We start from the raw sequence: 19,785 nt of genomic DNA on the forward strand, positions 1-19,785 counted from the left end.
CGGGTGTTGGCGCTCCGAAAGGGCAGCGGTCGGTTACGGATGACAAGTCAAAATGCCAAGTGGAAAAGGAGTCTGTCTCTGCCCCGTGCCCCTTAATCCCCGCTCGGAGCGGGCGTTTCTGCTTGAGGCCCGTTCCCGCTGTGTTGGGTCTTCCGGGGGAGAAAAAGACAGACAGACGGACGCTTTTCAAGCCTGTTCTCTGGGGGATCCACCTGCTGCTTCCCAGCTGCTTGCCAGGCTTCTGGGCGCTTTTCTGTGGCCGGCTAGTTTCCCCTTGCTTTCTGTAGCCTTTCAGATTCATAGTCTTGAGAATGGTGCGCTGAGCGAGACATTAGGATTGGATTTAATGAAAGCAGTGCTGCATTTGTGCATCTGCTAGTGACCAGAAACTTCTGTGTTGTAGCAGCATGTCTCTTCCACCCCTTTTTCCTACTTCTTCACACGCACGCCCCAGGCCCCACCGCCACAGTTGGAAAGTTCAGCAGTCTTATTGTGCAGCTTCAGATTTGGTAGTGCCCACATCACTTAAAATATGTTTACTTAAGGCACTATTTGGAACGGATTTTTACTGTGTTGCAAAGAGTGATGGCTGCACGGAATCGGTATTAAAACCTGCAGATGTTCATTTCTCATGCTTATGAAAGCAAACCTTCCTTAAAAGCTGGTTTTCTCCTACTTAGTTCCAGCTGTCCCTTAACTAGCCAGGGTGACTGAATGGTGGATGCCACAGAAACCTCAGTTTGCTCCGTGTTCATACAGACAGTAAGCAAAATTACGTGAGGGAACATAGAAGGAACGTGCTTGATGAATGTAAGGAATGGAAATAGGTCAACTGAAAAAGACCTTTGTGTTTCAAATCAAGCCACTGAGATATTGTAATAGACAATCTCACGAGGTGACTTGGTCACTCTAGTATGGTCACAAGTATGACGCTTTCTGGAGTACAGTATTGCTGCTTACTGGGTGAGGACTCGTTGGGTTTGTTATTTAGGCTGCTGACTGTGTTACCAGAATCTCTGAAAAACACCAACACAGTTGTCCTTGGAGCTTAGGCTGGTATTCTTTTTATAAATAGTATGAAAAAAGTAGCTCATCTTCTCTTAAAAAAAAAAACACCAAACTAACAAATTTTTGTCAGTTACAGGTTGTCCGTTTTCCTTCTTAAATTTAATACTACCCACACCCTATAGTTATCATAGGTGGCACATTACAGCAGGCAAACTAAGTAAAGGTATCTCTGTATACAGTAGCTACAGTCATCTGTACAGAGTGTGGTTAGAATGTAACACTATGCATATATATATAATCTATATATGTATATGTGTATATATACACATGTATCTTAGACTCATTGTCTCTGTGATGCTTGCTTTTCCTCCTTCCTTTGAAAGAGAGAAACTTTTGCTACGACAGAATGTGTCCAAGAGAACTGGACTCTAAGGTGTTATTCTCTTGAAGACACCTGTGCTTTCTGTGGCTGTTTTATTAAAGGAACAAAGTTTTCCCACGTGTAGTAAGAATGCAACCACTTAACTCCTTCTGAGGGATTATGGTTTTAGTACCGGAGTTGCATCTAGAGAGAAGGACCAGACCAGCAAAGCAAGCTGTTTTATTTTACTTTGACTTGCTCTTCCTGTATAAACACTAAAGATGACAGAACTGAGCTTGGGAGGTGGTTGCTTTGGCTCTAGGTACCTTGTTTGTGAGGGTCCACCTTGCGGAAGTACCCGCGTAAGAAAAATGACATGGTCTAAAATAGAAGCACAAAGTGTTTTCTGACGATTAGCTTGTCTTAAGGTTGATATTTTACATTTTGGAATGTGTTTTATACATTCAAAACCTGTAGTTTATTTTGGAAGGTTTTTCAGTAATGAACTCAAAGTAACTGTTAAGTTAGGAAACTTTGACTTCCCCAGGTTTAAAATTAGCATCTTCATCAGTAACAAAACTAATCTCCAACGTTACCCTGAACACAAGTTTCCCAAGAAGACAGGCCTCCTGCCAAGGAATTTTCATCTATTTACTCTTGGGCAATTCTGTGCTTAGCAAAGCCAAAACTGGGAAATGGGCGTGTTGTCATGCAGGCGGCAGCCTTTGAGATGGTACAGTCATTTCTCTTTGAAGGGGAGCATTCAGGTTTAGCTGGGAACCTAAATGCTGGCGTACCTGTCACTTTCAGTTATGTCTTCTGGTTTTTGGGGGGAATAATGTGCGTTATTGTATGTTTAAGGTACATGTGATGGAGCTTACGAAATCGTAAGAGAGCTGCTCATCAAGGGTTTATTTACGTGGAAGATGTTTTCAATAGCCTTATTTTACTTAAGTATGCATAAATATGTATTGTTGAAATACTCTGGAATAAAGATGTCCTCTTTGAATTACTTAGTATCAGTGCAAAGATACAGCACTAAAGCGATTTTATTTTCCTCCAAGAGAGTTCACTGGAATTTATAAAACACAGAAATAGGTGTATATTTGGATGCTCCCCCTGACCCTCCAGTAAAAAAAAAAAAAAACCCTGCCCAATATATTAATCATGTTCTGTTGCTGTTTAAAAAAACCAAAAGCTTGGAGAAGAGTGAGACAGTATTCAGCACAGCTGGGAGACCTGCATATCTTAGCACAGCAGGTTGAAGAGTGAATCCTCAGATGGTGATGTCTCACCGGTTGCCCTACCCGGAGCGTTCCTCCGATGACGCCGAACTCGCGGCTGCCCGACTCCGGTTCCAGCAGCGTTGTTCTGCTGGTGGAGCTGTGGGTAGGCTCCTGGCAGTCGACAATCCCTTCGGTTGAAGTCAAGATCTTAAATTCCATCTAACGGCTCAGGGGGAGGCTGGGCCATATGGCAGGCGGTCACGCTGCCCGCTGAAGGGTCTGCTATTTCTACGTTGCTTTATCATCTCAGCTTTGCAAGCTAAAACTGCCATCGTGCGCTGTCCCCGTGCAGGCATGGCTAGCAGGGACGTGGTCTGCTGCGGGGAAGGAGCACGTCTGTCATCGCATGGAAGTCCTTGCCCACGTACCCTCTGTTAAATCTCCCAAATACAATAATGGCATGCAGTAGTTTCGTTCAATCCCGTGAGTACCTTTACATAATGGACAGGGTGCCCTTCCTCTGGGGTTTTGCACCGTGAAATACTTGATTTTAAAAATCTGTCTGTGAAGGACAGGGCAAGGGGTAAGACAGCAAGCTATATACAGCAGTAATGAAAAGAGCTATTTAAGAAGCAGGTGTAACAAACTCTTAATTAGATATGAGCTAAAATAATGCTGTTCCAAATTCAAGTCAGCTTCTTGGAATGTGGAAGAGAAGCTGAATCCCTTACAAGTGCCAATTAACTTGAGTGAGCTGGTAGATGAACTCGGGTGTCTTCCTTGCTTGGATCAGCACGTTGCAGTGAAATACCGAGTTCTTCCGCTGATGTCTTTTATTTTGCCATGCCTTAGACGTTAATAAATAGCTTGCATGACAGCTTGCATTACTGTTGTGAGGTGGAAATCACAAAATTCAGAATTTATGGTTTTTAAGGTTACCTATAATGATGTACTTGGCAGTATGTGTGATTTCTGTGTAAACTAGGTCTTGTCAAATGTAATCTCTTAAGCTTGCAAGTTGAGTTGAAACAGGTGACTAGAATGAGATTCCTGTGAGATTTCTTGGCTTTAACTGCTGGTGTGTGCATGCCGAGTACCACATAATGTAACTTCAGATCAATTTTAGAGCATTGAATTCCACACGGAGGCCATCCGCTTGAATTTGCAGTGGCATTAGGACAAGAATATATATTCCCATAACCCTTACCCAGATAACTGTCAGGAAGAAACTGCAGAATTACTGCTGGCAGTCTGCAGATGACATCAGCAGGTCAGTTCTGTAGAAAATGATGCTTCCTCGGTATTCGGTTGAACCATATGTAGTGTGTTGAACCAGGGATCATCCACTTGGGTACAAGACAGTGGCTGTGCGGAGTGGGAGACGGTGGCACTGAAAGGAAGGAGGGCTGTGAGCGATGGCTGACGGTGAGGCGCGCAGCGCGGTGGCTGAGGACCACCATGAATCCTGAACACGCTGAAGGTGAAAAATGGAGGCAGAGTTACTGCAAACACCACAGCTGAGACTGTTTGAAAATACACTCGAGAACGTGATGGCTGTTGGAGAACATTTAAGTGATTTGTTTGTGGGAAGAGTCTTTTGATAGCTCCTTTACTTATTAAAAAAGCAGTAGTCGTTGGTGCAAAATGTGGTCTTGTGACTGTTAAAAGCTGGTATTCCTGCCTAAAGCTGGGCCCCCTGCATTCTCCTCTGTCTGCTTACTGCTGCTTTCCCTGCTCCTGCAGCACAGCCTTGTCTGCTGCGTGTTGTGTCGGCAGCAGGTCTGGGTTAGCGTCCTGCACAGGACACCCCTGTGTCGCAGTTCCACGTGCAGCCACTTGAATGCTTTTCCCAGCAGAGGGGAGAGGGGCACGCTGGTGCCGGTCCGCCGTGGGGAACGGGTATCTTGGAAAGAATTGGTCTTCTGGTGATGGTGACAGCGTGTTCTGGTTTAAAGTGGTTTCAGCAGAGTTGTCTGTTTCCAGTGGTGGCTGTACTACAGGCGTGCATCTGATGACATTCCAGCATCTTGTAACGTGTAATACAAGAAATTATAATAAACTCATGTTTTACTGTGGGTGTTGATTTGACTGTTCACGATCTTGCTTTTGTAACTATATTGACATGAGCTTTTCTGATTCTTTGAATAAAAGCTGCCTTTTTCATGGTAAGAACTGGTCCTGAAATGTCTTGGTCAACTCCCAAAAGCAGTGCCCTTGTTGTACAGCTCTCATGACTTCCTCCCCGCATCCTCACTCCAATACACAAGATTAATGGGTATGTGAGCGTTTAAAGAGGTTGTATGTAAGCTACTGTTCTTTGTATTTGTTACCTAAACAAGTAGAAAGTATCTGTAAAAGAATCTTAATTAAAACTTATTTTGTAGGATAACTGGGATGATGAGGAGGAAGAGGAGGAAGTAAAGGAGACAGAGATAAAACAAGGTAAGACTTGAAAGGAATACGTGGCTCTGTATGCAGCATCAGAACAGACACTGGTTTTGTCTTGAGTGTATCTGAAGAAGCAAACCCACTTTCCAAATAGGGTCGGTTTTGTTTTTGACAAAGCAGGTCTTTTAACTGTGTTCAGATTCCAGTAATTGAGCTCCATGGCTTTCTCTTTGATTAGTGTTTCTATAGTTGCTGAAAAAAAAATAAATCAGTAGACCTCTCAAGAGCTCTGTTGTTCTGTTTTACAGAACCAAAAGTTTCAGAAAAAAAGAAAATAGCAGAAAAAATAAAAGAAAAAGAAAAGCTACAGAAGAAAAAGCAAGAGGAGCTTAAAAAAAGGGTAACTCCTTTTTTTTTTTCTTCCGGGTCTTGTAAAATTTAAAGGGCAGGTTTGATTTTTTTTTTTGAGGTTGAACAAGACCTGTAAAGATCTTGACTATTCTGACAAAACAAACTTAAGTCTTGTACTTAATAACATCTGGGGGATGTTAGCTTTAACTGCTCTGTAATGTCACTAGGTTATTGAAATAATGCTTATCACCGTTTCTTTCGTGTGCACCTCATGGTAAAACATGCAATGTCAAACTTAAGACTAAGGTGTTTCTTCCTACTTCTTGTAAAATGAACAATTTATTAAACAAGGTGGCATTGTTATACTGTATTGGGGTGCTTTTCAGGTTTGTACATGCTTGAGGTGTATCGACTTGAGGCAGAAGTAAGCTATTCAAATGGCACTGGAAAAAACACGATTTCTTATACTACCTCTGCTCAAGGGTAAGAAATATAACGTTCTCCCTGTATACATTTTTTAATTCAGTTAGAGGCACCAGAGGAACATAAAGAACTTACACCAGAAGAACAATTAGCAGACAAACTACGACTAAAGAAATTACAAGAGGAGGCGGACCTTGAGTTAGCAAAAGAAACATTTGGTAAGTGCTGTGCCCGAGCCGTATCCTTTAAATAAAACTGTGTTATGTGTGGATACCCGGCAAAAAGAACGGAGCAGGATTTGACTGTTGGAGCACATGCAGGTTGTGTTACTGAGAATTAAGAGGGGTTTAAATTCAAACTATTGGAGGCATGTCCTGGTACTAAGGACTAATTGCAAGAACCACAAAAACCTCTTTAGAATAGAAGGTGCTTTTTCTTAACATGTCGTGGTAGGAGGCTATAGGAAAAAGATGGCTGACTAAATTTTCCAACATATTGGTACTTCTGGTAAAAAGATGAGTGTGTAAAAAGGAAAAAAGAAAAGAAAAAAGTGCTGTCTCTCAATGTTCTGAGGTGCTTTACAACATGGATTTAATGAGGCTTTGGACGAGTGTGGCACAGCATAACTCATGCACGCTTTACTTGAGGCAATCCATGTAATAAGCTAGGTGTTGAGAAAGCCAGTTAAGTTAGTGGAATGAGCTTGTTTCCCAGCGTAGATGAAGTAGACTTAAAGCAGATCGTTCTGGTTTTGTGCTTTGACAGAACTAGCAAAGATACTGATTCACAGCAGCATTCTTCAAACATGAAAGCTTGTTTCCTTGATTATAGTGAATTATACAGCTTATTACTCAGTGAAAATTCTGCTCTGCGAGTCTTCTGAGGAAGTATGGTGCCTTGGGGGGGGGGGGGGGAATTGAATACGGTTGCAAAGAACCAACTAAATTTTGCACTTAGGAGCTCGACAGGAATCCCTTATTTAAGGGAAAAGGGGCTTCATGTAGTGCACGTTGCTCCAGAGAATAGGAATAGCTGGTTCAAATTACTAAGCTTTGCAGCAAAATCTCTGTCTGTACAGGCTAGTAATGCAGGCTGTTAGCTTTTGTGTGGCAGAAGCCAGTGGGAAGTGAGCGGGTGAACCTCAGCTTTGGTTTTGTAAAGCTTCAGTGGCGGTGAGGAACTGAGTACGAACAAGGTTACTTGTTTCCTCTGGTGTCATCTTTCAGGGATCACAGCTAATGTTTTCTATACCACCTCTATTTTTCCATGCAGGTGTAAATAACACTTGTGGAATAGATGCCATGAATCCCTCTTCAAAAGATGACTTTACGGAATTTGGCAAACTACTAAAAGAGAAAATTACACAGTATGAAAAATCATTACATTACGCCAGTTTTTTGGAAGCATTAGTTCGAGACGTATGTATTTCATGTAAGTTAAGTGAAAGACATCCTAGAATGCCCTGCTACCAAAATTGCAATAGAGTTGAAGTTGAAAACATGCTGTTACAGTAAACGTTAAATCGAGATCGATCTGTCATTTATACTAAATGAAGTACTAATCTGTTTCACTGACTACTATCCAATTCCATTCCCACAAACTATTAGATTGTGTGCTTGTACAAGAGTTACTCTTTCTGCATGTCAGTTAAAGACAGTCATTTTAAAAAGTGTGAATTTTTATGCTGATCTAAACCTTACATGTTTTTCTTGAGGCCCTTTCTAAAATAACAATAATAATAAAAATTCTCTGAGCCAGATAACTTGAGTAGCTCATTTGGAAGGAAACTATTATAAAATTGAGTTCATGTAATTCTGGGACTGCAAAATAAATTGTTCTGGAATTCAACATGGAAGTATACAGAGATAAAACTAACTTAAACTCATTTTTTTCCATTGCTCTGTTAGGCTGAAGTACTCGGTGAATTCATTGCTCGATATCTTTTCCTTTACTGTACACATGTTGTCCTTCAGTGAAGTGGTAACTTGATACTATTTAGTGCTGTATAAATACAGCCCTAGTATTGTGATCGCTGGCTGATTGGAACTGGTAACTTAAATTTCAAATGGATTCCAGATCTTCTAAAGTGAAGGACTCGCAACCTCTTGGACCATTTATTGTTCATAATAATTTATTGTTAATCCACTGCTCCTTTTGATATGCTGTACTGTATCCCTGTTTTACTGTTCAAATGCCTCCTCATTAAGACTCTTGTGTTCACTAACTGTTAATTTGCAAGCTTTCCCTTCTGCAACATTCAAGCTGCTTACTAGGGACCATCTGAAATAGTAATTGTGATTATAAGGACCAGAATTACCCAGTCTGTATTTTGCTCATTTAAATCATTGCCCTTATTTACTACTAATGCTTATTTCTAGTTTTTAGAGAATGTCGATGTTAGATTATTTAACTGCCTTCTAAGAACAGTATTAATGAGGAATCTTTTTCCCCCCTGCCGATGTAGTGGAAATTGATGATTTGAAAAAGATCACAAATACTTTGACAGTACTATGCAGTGAAAAACAAAAACAAGAAAAGGTAAGACTTCTACATGTTTCTGCAGCAATAACGATACCCGCTAAAGGTGCTAATCTGAAAAATGGGAATAGGTCTCACACTGACTTGAACTGTTGGTTTTGTTAGAGGTAGTTAGCAGGCGATTAAATGATAACCTTGGATACTGGTTTAGCGTTAAATCCTCACTGTGTGAGGTAATCAGGAGTTGATTGAATCTAGAGATCACAGGCAAAACCTTGATTAATTTATATAAATGTTACCTGCCTGCTAACCTTGTGATGTTTTATGCTGTCTCAGAGTTAAAATGGCTTACGCCCACATCCTGAAGACAGAAGCCAGCCTCATTTAGAGTTAAATGTCAGTTTAATGCCAATTTATGGAAGCAACTTAAATCTTTGCCAATCTTTGGGATTTTGAATAGCAGATAACTGGGATTTTACGCTGTCATGCAAACTAAAGGAGCAATAACTGCATAGGCAAGGAAGAGTAAGTTTTAAAAAGTGATGTAATAGCTTAACTGATACTTATGTGATGCAAAACACTGTGTTTTATAGCATACATCTGCATTAGAACTCCAGGTGGGTTGGAGTTCAGTGATTAATTGAATTGTTAAGATAGCAACAAAATCAAGCAGAAAATATGACTAGCAGTGCAACTCTTGGTATGTTTTAAATCAGACTGGAGGATTGGTAGGAAACAAATGGCAGCACGTTGTCAATGTAAGTAGTAACTCGTAAATGTGAAGTGGGAAACCTCTTAGACACAAACTGTGCCAGTGTCAGGTGGTGTTCTCTGATGCCAGTTCTAACTCTCCAGGCGTGAGTGAAGCACCTTAATGCAAAAGAAACTTTATGTACAGTGTGTTAATGCATTAAGTCAGTCTGGAGTTTGGCAAACATGATAAAGTTTTTCTTTAATACGAACTGCACTTCGGAGAGAAGCCTGTGACTTGTTGAACCAAACAAGTTTAAAAAGAAAAAGTATGTATACTTCCTATTTTTATATTCTTCTCTCCTGGCTTTTCATGTCAATTAGTTTGGTCAACCACTGAAAGCTACAAGTACACCAGTCCAGTGAGGAAGAGCTTTACGGTGAAATCTTCTGTAAAGTTTGTTTAGGACTTCCATTTTTTTGCAAGGAAGACATTCAGCCACTATGGTGATAAAAGCCACATGAAATCCTTAATTAAATTGGTAATTTCACAAAAGTAAACACTAGACTCTGCATTTACGTAGTTCTTCTACTTGTTTGGAGTCTAGGTAAAATAGGATGAAAGACAGAAAAACCATGGGCAAGTATGTGATGCAGGGGGCTGTGGGACACCTGAAAATATCATAGCTTTACTATGACTGGATTGCATTGTGGGATGAAATGCAAGTGTAGAAATCATTGGCAACAGTGCGTTCACCGCATGGGTATGCGAATGCTCATACCCAAAGACATGTGGCATTACTCTAATTAGTGTAATGACAAATTACTGTGGATTTTGAAGTAAACATGCTCTTCCTATTTAAGCAGAATAAAGCCAAAAAGAAGAAAAAAGGTGTTGTGCCTGGAGGTGGTTTAAAGGCTACTATGAAAGATGACCTGGCTGATTACGGAGGATACGATGGAGAATACGTACAAGACTTTGAAGACTTCATGTGACATTTATCTCCCCTTCTGTTGTCTTTCTGTTGCCCATAATCCCTTAAATATGTAGCACAACTTTTCTTCCTTTAAATTCTGCCAAATGCTACAATCAAAATTGCAGTATCTCTGTGCTGGTGGTTTAACTCGACGGGTCAGTGCTAAAGCACTGGGCTTCCTGATCTGTGGTCGGGGGTTAGAATGAAGACATTTAAAAGCTATGTAAAAATTGCAGTTAAAACCCCCCAAATGCTGATAATGGTAACTGTTGCTATTTGATTTTATAGTAACAGCCACTAAATTGGAAATGAATTTCAACGCGGCAAAGGATTATTACCAGCACAGTTCAGCGACATGGCCTTAACTGTACCTCCCTGAATGACTCGTTTGATGAACAAAAGCAGTTTGCAGCAAGGGCATGGTGTGCACTTAGTATTACAATTGCTTTGTCTTAAGTTAGAGCTTGAGGTTTTCAGTATATTGTGAAGGGGAACTGCTAACTTCAGAGTGAGGATACTGCACCTGGAAATGCATCACTTGAGATAGATAGATACCCGCTACTTCAAAGCTTGACATCTGAACAGAACACGTGGTGGGTCAGGACAAGGGAAGAGTTGCTTATTTGAAAAAAAATGACTTGGGTCTTGAGTATGAAGTTTAGTTTCCATTCATCTAAATTTCTACTAATGCAGCTGTATGGGTTGGGTATTCTTTAACAGTTAATTGCCTGGTTTAAGTGTAAAAAAAAAAAACCACAAAAAAACCGAGACTTCCTTTTGGTCTCTCATGGGTTGTGGTAGATCTTTCACAACTCAGCCATTTTCTTTCATTTAAAAAAACAAAAACACTTGCTTAGCAAACTGCAACAGTTACTACAGTTGGGCAAATTGTTACGTTAACAATTATGACATCTGCAATGTTTTATAAAGCAACTAATTTAATAAAAATCACTATTGAAGACTTCACTATGGCTGTCTTCGGACCAGTTCTTTTAGTATCTTACAGTGAAAATACTTGAAGTGGTAGAGTTGCAAAACAGACGTGTGCTGGGCCTGTGTTACTAGGTCTAGTCTTTGCTCTGACATGCAGCTTAACTGGGGTTAGAGGGGCAAGATTTCATTCTTGTCAAATGGCTGTTTCTTATGATAAGACTTAGAGATGCTGATGGTAAACAAAATACTTTTAAGACTGCCATAATCCAACCGTTTCCATGACGAACTTAATCATCTCTCTTGCTGGAACGGCTGAGCTCAGTGGCTTGTACTTACCTTGGGAATATTTTAGGGTGGCCCTTAGTGCAAGCAGTTATTTTATTCCAGCTGGCAGCTGCCATTACCACAAGCAGTCCTGCATTTACAACTTGCGGTTTACTCAGGTATTTGTTCCCAATATGGATGGGGTACGTGTGTGCTTCCACAAGGCAGGTGTTCTTCCAGATCCTTCCTGTTTAGTGGTCCCAAATTTTTAGAGGATCAGGGATGGTAATTCTCGGAAGGATAGCTTGAGGTTCTCCTTTCGTGCCAGGAACTTTAAACTTCAAGTTAAAAGCTTGCTAGCCATTATTTAACTTAGACTAATCACAGCCAGCTCGGTCTAATTTGATCTTATGAGACTGACTATAACTGGAATTCTAAATAGTGTTCTGCTCAGGCATAATCCTCCCTACATAAAATGTTTTATTTATCAAAGGAGCTGTGACTCGTACTATGTATGCCTGTGTACAACTACTAGTGCTGCCATTGCAGATTTGAGACAAATACTGTGCGAGTATTTGTCATATGCAGTGGTTGCTAGCATGAAAATGTTAGCAACAAAAAGATTGTAAGCTAGAAATCCAAGTTAGCATCTCTTTGCTAATTAACTGGGTTGCTATGGCAATTGTATTTTTGCTAGGATAATGTTTAGAGATACAGTACAATGTCATTGCTTAATTTTACTTAAAAGCTGTCTGTATGCTATAGTCAGCTGTCAGCCCTCCCCGCCCCCCCCTTTTTTTGGACAGGAGGTATCCTTCTTTGGATTAGTTGGAAGCTCTGCAGGCTGCATTTATTTTGGGGAGCATACAGAATCCAAGCTGAAGCTGGGTTTCCGCCTGAAGCAGTGTCCCAAGTCTCATCCCCCTCCCCAGTTAAATCAGACCCGATCTTGTAAACTTGCCAAAACATCTAAGCGGCAGCATACTCTGGTTGCTAGCTCCCGCCAGGGTGTCGATACCAACTGTCTGCCCAGTAGGGCTGTCTAAGCGTGGAAAGGAGTTTAATAACCGTTAAGAATATATTTGTGCTTGACTACTTTTTACTCCCAAGACAGTAGCAAATTAAGTGTATGCTATTTAGAGTTGTACAAGACTATTTCACTTTATCACTAAGCTAGAAAACAAAACCAGGCTCACTGGACTGGAATCAAGGAATGGATTATCCTAGCCTGTATCTAAAACTTTCTCCCGCTTATTTCATTGTCAATATACTGGATATTCTGGACATTCTGTTTCAGCCTTTTGTCAGTTCATGATACAATTCCTATAGTGATCCATCATCCACACCCCTAATTTAAAGGACTGCTGGATCTCTGTGGTTCATCATCAGCTGTGCCAGTCTGTATTTGCTGGTTAGTCAAGTATTTTGTAAACAGTAGGATTTATTATACAAAACACAATTTCAGGTTAACACAGTCTCAGCATTTTAAATATTTACAACCACCACCAGTTTTCTGGAATAACTTCCACATAGCAGCATATCATTGTAAGCAGGTAAATGATAAAAATATCTGTTAAAGAATCAGTACTAACCATGCAAGAAGCTGTGGCACTGGTACTTGTCAGAGCCAGTCTCTACTTCATGGAGGTTGGATTCTAGTTTGATAACATATCATTAAGGCAACAGCCAGTCTGCGCATCTTTCAGAAGCGTATTTACCACATCATAGAACTTGTTATCATAAGCCAATCTGTAGTACGTGTAGATATCTTCACAGTAAGTGAGCAATTTCTTCAGATTTTTCAGAGCGGCATCAGTAGGTGGGTGTTGTTTAACTCTGAAAATAATTGTACGTATAATTGAAATAGTCTTATAATCATTGTCTGTGAAGCCTTTCTATCTTGCTACAGAACTGTAAGAACTATACTTCTTAAAAAGAGGTCGTGCTCAACGTGTACATTGGATTCTCCTGGTTATTTATTTTGCTCTGATCCATTTTAAAAAAGATTTGCTCTGACCAGCCCTAAGGCACCCTATTTATCCAGCTCAATAAAAATGGTAGATCCAGTATTATTTCCACAATATGCTTAAGAAACTGAACTTAGATGTCAAGTCCCTCTATACTACACTTTATCACATAAAAGGTTTTAACAGTACAGTACAAAGACTTGCATGCTATTGCTCCTCTAAAGTAGCCTGTGGAAAAGAAAGTTCCAATTTGACCATAGAACTACTTACTTCTTGGCAATCTCCTCAAATATGCTAGGCTTCAGTGGTCTTTGTTGTTTAAATTCTTCTAAGTAAGTGAAATCTCCCTTGGCGATCACTTGTTGATACAGAACTTCAGCCCAATCTGGAACAAACTCGTAAGCCTCAGCCACAATAGCCGCCTGCAGGGAGGACAGATGCTGGAATTACTGAGCAGGAAGAGTTTATTCTTGCACAGAAACATTCCTATGCTTAGAATACTTAAAATATTCTAGGTCTTCTGTTTGGCCCATCTCTTGATGCTGTTCTTGAGAGCAGCTGTGTTACAGAGACATACAAGGGTAACAAAATACTGCAAATAGTTTTCCTTAACCCCTTAACAAGATGTCAGAGGGAGAGTTGTTTGTTCTCTTTAAAAAGCCCTTTTCTCTCTTATTTCCAAATTTACAAAATGATGGATGCCAATGTAGATTAGATTTCAGGGCTCTCGTGTAGATTCACAGCAGCATGACAGCCAAGCTCCAGGCTGTACGACGGTAGCAAGCCAGCAAGGACTGCTAAAAGCATCGGTCCACACCCGGGCTGCGCTTGCATTTCCAAGCTTGGTCCCATCTGCAGCAATATCATCGGATAATAGTCACGGGACTTGGTGGCCACGTGCAAGAGCTGAGCATTATGCTCAGAGGAGCAGAGTGCTTCAGTACCTGCTGTTTAAAACAATCATTTTCAGAAAAAATAACAGATGAGGAAGCCAGGCGTACCTGATAGAATCTAGGCAAGGACATGATGGAGTCCATCAGGTTCTGTCTGTTCAGGTTGATCAGCATAGTGCTCTGACCAGTGTTGAGAAAATGCAGCTGGAGGGTTATCAGCTTTGTTAGCCGACTGCAGCGCAAGGACTGGCGGACACAGGAGTCCTATTTAATAAATCAAAGACAAATGCAAGCTTCTGAAGCATGTTTCTAGAGGAATGCAATAAATATTCCTGAGAGCAATGAGTTCAGAGTTGTCTAGTATTTCATCTTTTAGACCACTGCAGTTTTATCATTGATCATATTCCGTTAGTTTTAAACTTCACTCACCATAAATACTACTTTCATCATAATCACACCAGTTTTTAAACACTCTTTATATTGTTCTATTCTTGCTCGTTAAGCTCATGGTCGCTCCTCCAAAACTGGGGAACCTAATTGTAACCCTAGATGTTAAAGCCTGAACAGGGAACAGCGTACTGCTCTTTGATACAACAGTGGTGAGACTGCTGGGATACCGCTGAGCTAACAGAGCAAGAGATTCCTTTGCTCCTTTTCTACTGGGACAGGATTCTGCACGCCCTCCCTTGAGCAGCTTTGTTTGTTCTCCCCGTTCAGCTCACTCCCCATGTGCTCCCAATGCTGTACAGAAGTCATACAATTCCATCTCATTTTACCTTAGAATAACTTTCTGCTGCATCAATAAAGAGAGTCAGAGCTTTCATCAGCAGTTTCTTTAAATTTGCAACATCCTGAAGGGACTCCTCTGGAATGGGGAAAAAAAATGAATAACCTATTATTTATAAAGGCGACAAAGTAAGTTACAAAAATATACCTCCTGGTACAAAGTCTGTCCCTAGTGTTGTTTCAGAAAGTAACAAAAGACTAAAAAAAAATTAAATATTAAAAAAGTGCAAAGAAACAGTGATGCCTGTTCAGTTAATGGACCACAGCTATTGCTGGAACCTAGTCCAGTGACTGAAGAACTGAGAAGAAATCCAAATCACACATTTGTGGTAGAGATGAGCACTGACTATTACCAGATAAATTCAGAAAACCATTTGGCATAGCTTCTGTTTTAGTTGCCATTACGGTACTGGCTAACTGCTCCGCAGGGAGATCTCTGTGTGCCCCCCAGCATTCTCCCAGCTGTACAGAACTCGCTAGGTTTAGATGTTAACAAGTTACCTTGCACAAACATAAAACCCCCAACGCTACACTTTATATAAAAACCCACTGTGTCACATCCTATTAAAGTGAGGAAAACATGCACATGTCCTTACCTCCTCCCATGCATGATACCAAAGGAACATCACATTACGGTAAGAGCCAAAAATCTCAACTCTTTGAAAAACACCAGAGCAGCCAGATAAACTGTTAAGTACAAGAATACCTCAAGCCTGGCAAATAGGACTCTCCTCCCAGACAGTGGAAGTTTAATGGATGTTACCAGCACAACACAGGCAATCAAAACTACATTTACCCATCATGTCTTCCTTCTTAAGCAAACTTGCCTGTCTTGGTTTTGCAGTTTCCACTCACCCCATGGCTGAGATTCAATGAGTTTAAGCTGTATGCAAGCGGCAGCCTCATGATTCTCTCCAATTTCTCTACACATACTGAAGCAAAGGGCTATCATGTTGTGCTTTTCACTGTCCCCCGGGCGACAACGCTTGATGTAATCCAGCAGAGCTGTCTTCAATGTCCCGCTCTGGTCAGATGAAGGAATATCAGATTAAGATTTGAAGAGCTTTTTCTTTATTCACGTTTTGGTACCCACAAGCAAAACTGTTCTGGTACAATTTTCCAAAAAGTGATCATTACGCTCTTTGAAGTTTCTCCGTACTATTTTAAAGCATAACAGCAATATTCTACTTGGGCTTAACTACATTACATCAGGTAAGAAAATCCAGCACCTATGCATTTATTTATTTACATACAAATGTCAAAACTGACATTGGTTTATGACTTTATTTATGTTACAAGAAAGCTATGACTATTTATGATTTTTAAAAACCCATGAAACATTAACTGGAAGTAAAACCAAAGCAGGACATAAAAACTCTTAAGTGATATTCCCAAGCTTGAAGTTTCAATGCTGCTCTCGTTGCAGCACTGAACTAATTAGAACAAACTTGTCAAACTAAAACCAGAATAAAACCCAGAAATAATTTATTACTATGAACTTGAATAACACGTCCTACGCTCCAGTAATTAAAATCCCCAGATAATTCCACATTGTGTAAATATCAGTTTCTGATGTAGCCACACAGTTCTCTGGAAGTTTTCTCCCCTTTATCCCCCTCCACCTACTGGGTCTAATTTCTTTCTCATGAGCACTTCAAAGTAGTGTTTCTCATGCAGCAGTTCAAATATGTAGGTCATTTCATTGTATCTGCCAATTCCAGTGAGAAGACGAACCTGTGGAAATAACAGTGTTAAGTATGAAGCTCGAAGTACAGCAGAAAAATCCTCTCTCTCAAAGCAGTCAGTGCCGCAGCAGGGAGAAGGCTGCGCGAGGCCAGAGCGCTGTGCTAGCTGACTCAGCTGCACGGCACAGTGAGTTGCATTAGGCCGGCAGATGTTCCCTTACAGCCCCGGAGGTTTTATTTTTAAACCAACCTACTGCATCTTTTTTACTGTGAGGTGAAAGGACATAATTTTACCAAATAAAAATATGCAGTGAACCTTTTAGCAATGACACCATTATACTGAGCACGACTCCAGGAGTCCTTTCAAGGCAGGACTTAAAGATGCATGACACCCCAGTGATACAAATCATCACATTTCACCAGTAGTTGAATGACTTTGACATTCCCATTCTGATTTACTACACCGTTGCCACCTCACCATTCCACGATCTCCACCTCTATTTTTCCAGAGAAGTCTTATAAGAGGTTCTGTGACATAAAAATCATCACCCGTGCACATCAGACCAAACACCCACTCTTAGCTTCTAGGGACAGGCAGGACAAGACCAGTCAACCAGAGGTGAAAGACTGTACTCCATTCCATCACCCACCTACTCCCCCTGCACTGCTCACGAGCAAAGTTATTTGCTAACGTGTGCATGGAAACCTTCATACAGCATCTGGATAAACACATATGGCATCAAAGACACATACCACAAGTCCGTACTCTTCATTAGGTGCCAAATGTTCATCTGTGAGAAGCCGTGCTGCTTGGAGGACTCTAGTGATTCCTTCCATGTGGCAAGTCAAACTAAAGCAATTATGGGCCAAAATCAGCAATTCTGTAACTGAAGAATAGAAGAACTCAGATATTTCAGTTAATAAGCTGAGGAAGTTAATTATTGTGCCTCTCTCCAAAAGTGATGCCATCTCTGCAGAGGATACACAACCTTTTCAGTTACAAACAGCAGAATTGGATTAGAAAGTCGAGCTATTATGGTTCTGTCCTATGCAAATTTAAGAAGTAACAGTTTCTGTAACAGTATGCATTCAGTCTGGCTTCTCAATCTGTGGGAAAGTCTGGGCTTTTTGGATCATTTTCTGAAACGTTATTTTATTCCGCACACAAAACTTCCAATCTCCTCCACCAAATATACTTGATTGACAAGTATATAATAATACATTAGCACCCCACTATGACCAGTCAGCTCTGTGTTTGAAAAAGGAAGGCCAAAAGTTTTGCATCTGGGTTTGAAAAATCATTCATAAATTCCATACGCTAAATAAATGAGTTAAAGCAGTACATCTTAGCATATTCCATTTTCTGTGGAAGGCCTGATCTAATTCTGTAAAGCAATCAAGACACAGTGGAGTCTCAGACTTTACTCTCAGCATCATGCAATTCACTTCAGAAAAGCAGTAGTATTATATGAACTGGTACACGACATATTTAAAAATGCAGATTTTGAAAAGAACACAGTTAATGTCATAAACCTATACAACATATTTTGAAACAAACCAATTATACCTCTACCTGTAGAAAGGTACTCTAGCAGAGACTCCACTCAAAGAGAGGTAGAGTCCTCCAGCACAGTTTGGTAATGCCCAACATTGTTTCCTCAGAGTCTTTCCCTTACTTTAGTCAGCCATACATGAAAATACTAATACTCATCCTTATTTTACTTAACCAGACAAAATAAGGGGTAAGTTAAGATCTGACAAGAGGACAAATGTGACAGGGACCTAAAGATTACATGGAACATGATATTTTTAATTACTTATTTTCTCACAAAGTTTTTCCAAATTTCCAGTATTATAGCTGGATTCTAATGGAACAGTTTCAACATGAACGTCAGCCATGCTTTTGCTTCTGCAGAACGTGTTCTAGAAGATGCTCTTTCCTCACCACTCTGGACAAAATAGCATTGGAAGTTCTGCCCGTGTTAATACTCACGAGACAACTCACACTAAAATCTTACCCTCATTCGTTTTCCTCAGAGATGAACTGCCCTTAATAAATCTTTTTTAAAAACAGTCTAAACCAGCAGTTTGCCACTGCTGGTTAGCAGTGGCAAAACGGGACCAAAATACCTTGGCTATGTTTTATAAACTCAATGACAACATCTCCATGGTACATAAAGCTGCAAAGTATAAAATGGACTTTAATAACAAAAGATCTAGAAAGTTAGTTTAACAAATGGATAAAGAAAGCAATTTCTAATTGTGATTAATACGAAGAAAGTCACAGTACCCTCCTTCTGTAACATATAACTACAGAAGTTCAGGTAACTCACTGACTGCATTTCCCAGCTGTTGGCACAAAAAAAAATAATCTGTATTTTGTTTGGAAAGTAAACTGAAGCAACACTTAAGCAACATGCTTATTTACTGTGCATATACCCAGATCTATTAATTTAATATCAAATTTGACATCAGTAATAGATGCTTCCACCAGCATTGCTTTTATTCTTTGCGATGTGATTTTAAACCAAGTAATGCCATGTTTAGTAATGCACTAGCTACATCAAGTATTATTTGCCATTTACTTACTGCATGACAGTTCCCCACGTGGTACAGAGGAAATTTTATCCAATAACTTCATGCCAACCAAGGTATGATCCTGGCACAGCTTAGCAAGCTGAAGGAATGCCTGACTCTCAGCTGCAGGGTTCAAAACATGTTTCTGTCCTGTGTCCACACAGAAAGAGTTATGTCACAAGTGCTAATTGTTCAGGAGAGATTAGCTACATTAACAGAAAAAAACCCAAACAAACCAAGATAACTTCATCCAGACTGACCTAGGTCTTGGAACTACAATTCTAAAGACACTTTTGATCTGACTGCTTAAATTTAAGAATCAGTTACTACTTCATTGCCAGTTCAATCCAATTAAATCCTACTGAACAACTGTATTGCTACTGTAATTACTCCTATAATTTCACAAATCCAGTAGGCTGCTGCTGCTCCTCTTCCTCACACAACACAACTGTAACCCATCCTTTGCAGTGGCTCTGATTCATACTCTTCCATGAACCAGTTCAACTCATGAACTCAGCAGAAAACTCTTCTTTTCTGGACTTGTTTTCTGCTGGGTTAATAAGTTGACTCTTCTAAAGGAGGTGCACAAAATCATCTCAGCTAACCAAGTGAACTGGTACAAGGGGAGCAGCAAGAGTGAGGGGTAGCAGAGTGGAAGACAGTAGGAGCAGAGGAGAGCACACCTGGCCTCAAGAATCTCCATCCGATGGCTCGTTGTTTCTCATGGAACTTTGTTGTTAATGTTGTGGCGAAGTAGAAATTACTTAAATAGAAAAGT

General features: G+C 40.3%; 2 protein-coding genes across 2 annotated transcripts in view; one reads left to right on the forward strand and one right to left on the reverse strand.

The window, feature by feature from the left end:
• The first annotated feature begins 2,692 nt into the window (after window positions 1-2,692).
• Window positions 2,693-10,868, forward strand: EIF3J (eukaryotic translation initiation factor 3, subunit J). The gene is made up of 7 exons (XM_009321507.1): window positions 2,693-2,758; window positions 4,980-5,037; window positions 5,292-5,383; window positions 5,861-5,975; window positions 7,030-7,188; window positions 8,222-8,295; window positions 9,793-10,868. The coding sequence occupies exons 1-7, from the start codon at window positions 2,693-2,695 to the stop codon at window positions 9,919-9,921; spliced, it is 693 nt and encodes a 230-aa protein (XP_009319782.1). The 3' UTR covers window positions 9,922-10,868.
• A 1,628-nt stretch (window positions 10,869-12,496) lies between these two features.
• Window positions 12,497-19,785, reverse strand: part of SPG11 (spastic paraplegia 11 (autosomal recessive)) — a 30,471-nt gene continuing 23,182 nt past the window's right edge. Inside the window, exons 28-35 of the mRNA XM_009321431.1 lie at window positions 19,020-19,157; window positions 17,184-17,317; window positions 16,372-16,479; window positions 15,601-15,769; window positions 14,736-14,824; window positions 14,068-14,223; window positions 13,337-13,488; window positions 12,497-12,935 (exon numbers count right to left, since the gene is read on the reverse strand). Coding sequence (XP_009319706.1) covers window positions 12,755-12,935; window positions 13,337-13,488; window positions 14,068-14,223; window positions 14,736-14,824; window positions 15,601-15,769; window positions 16,372-16,479; window positions 17,184-17,317; window positions 19,020-19,157 — 1,127 coding nt within the window. The 3' untranslated portion in view covers window positions 12,497-12,754. The remainder of the gene's footprint in view (window positions 12,936-13,336; window positions 13,489-14,067; window positions 14,224-14,735; window positions 14,825-15,600; window positions 15,770-16,371; window positions 16,480-17,183; window positions 17,318-19,019; window positions 19,158-19,785) is intronic.

This window comes from Pygoscelis adeliae, unplaced genomic scaffold (assembly GCF_000699105.1).
Source record: "Pygoscelis adeliae isolate BGI_AS28 unplaced genomic scaffold, ASM69910v1 Scaffold13, whole genome shotgun sequence".
NCBI classification, from domain to species: Eukaryota; Metazoa; Chordata; class Aves; order Sphenisciformes; family Spheniscidae; genus Pygoscelis; species Pygoscelis adeliae.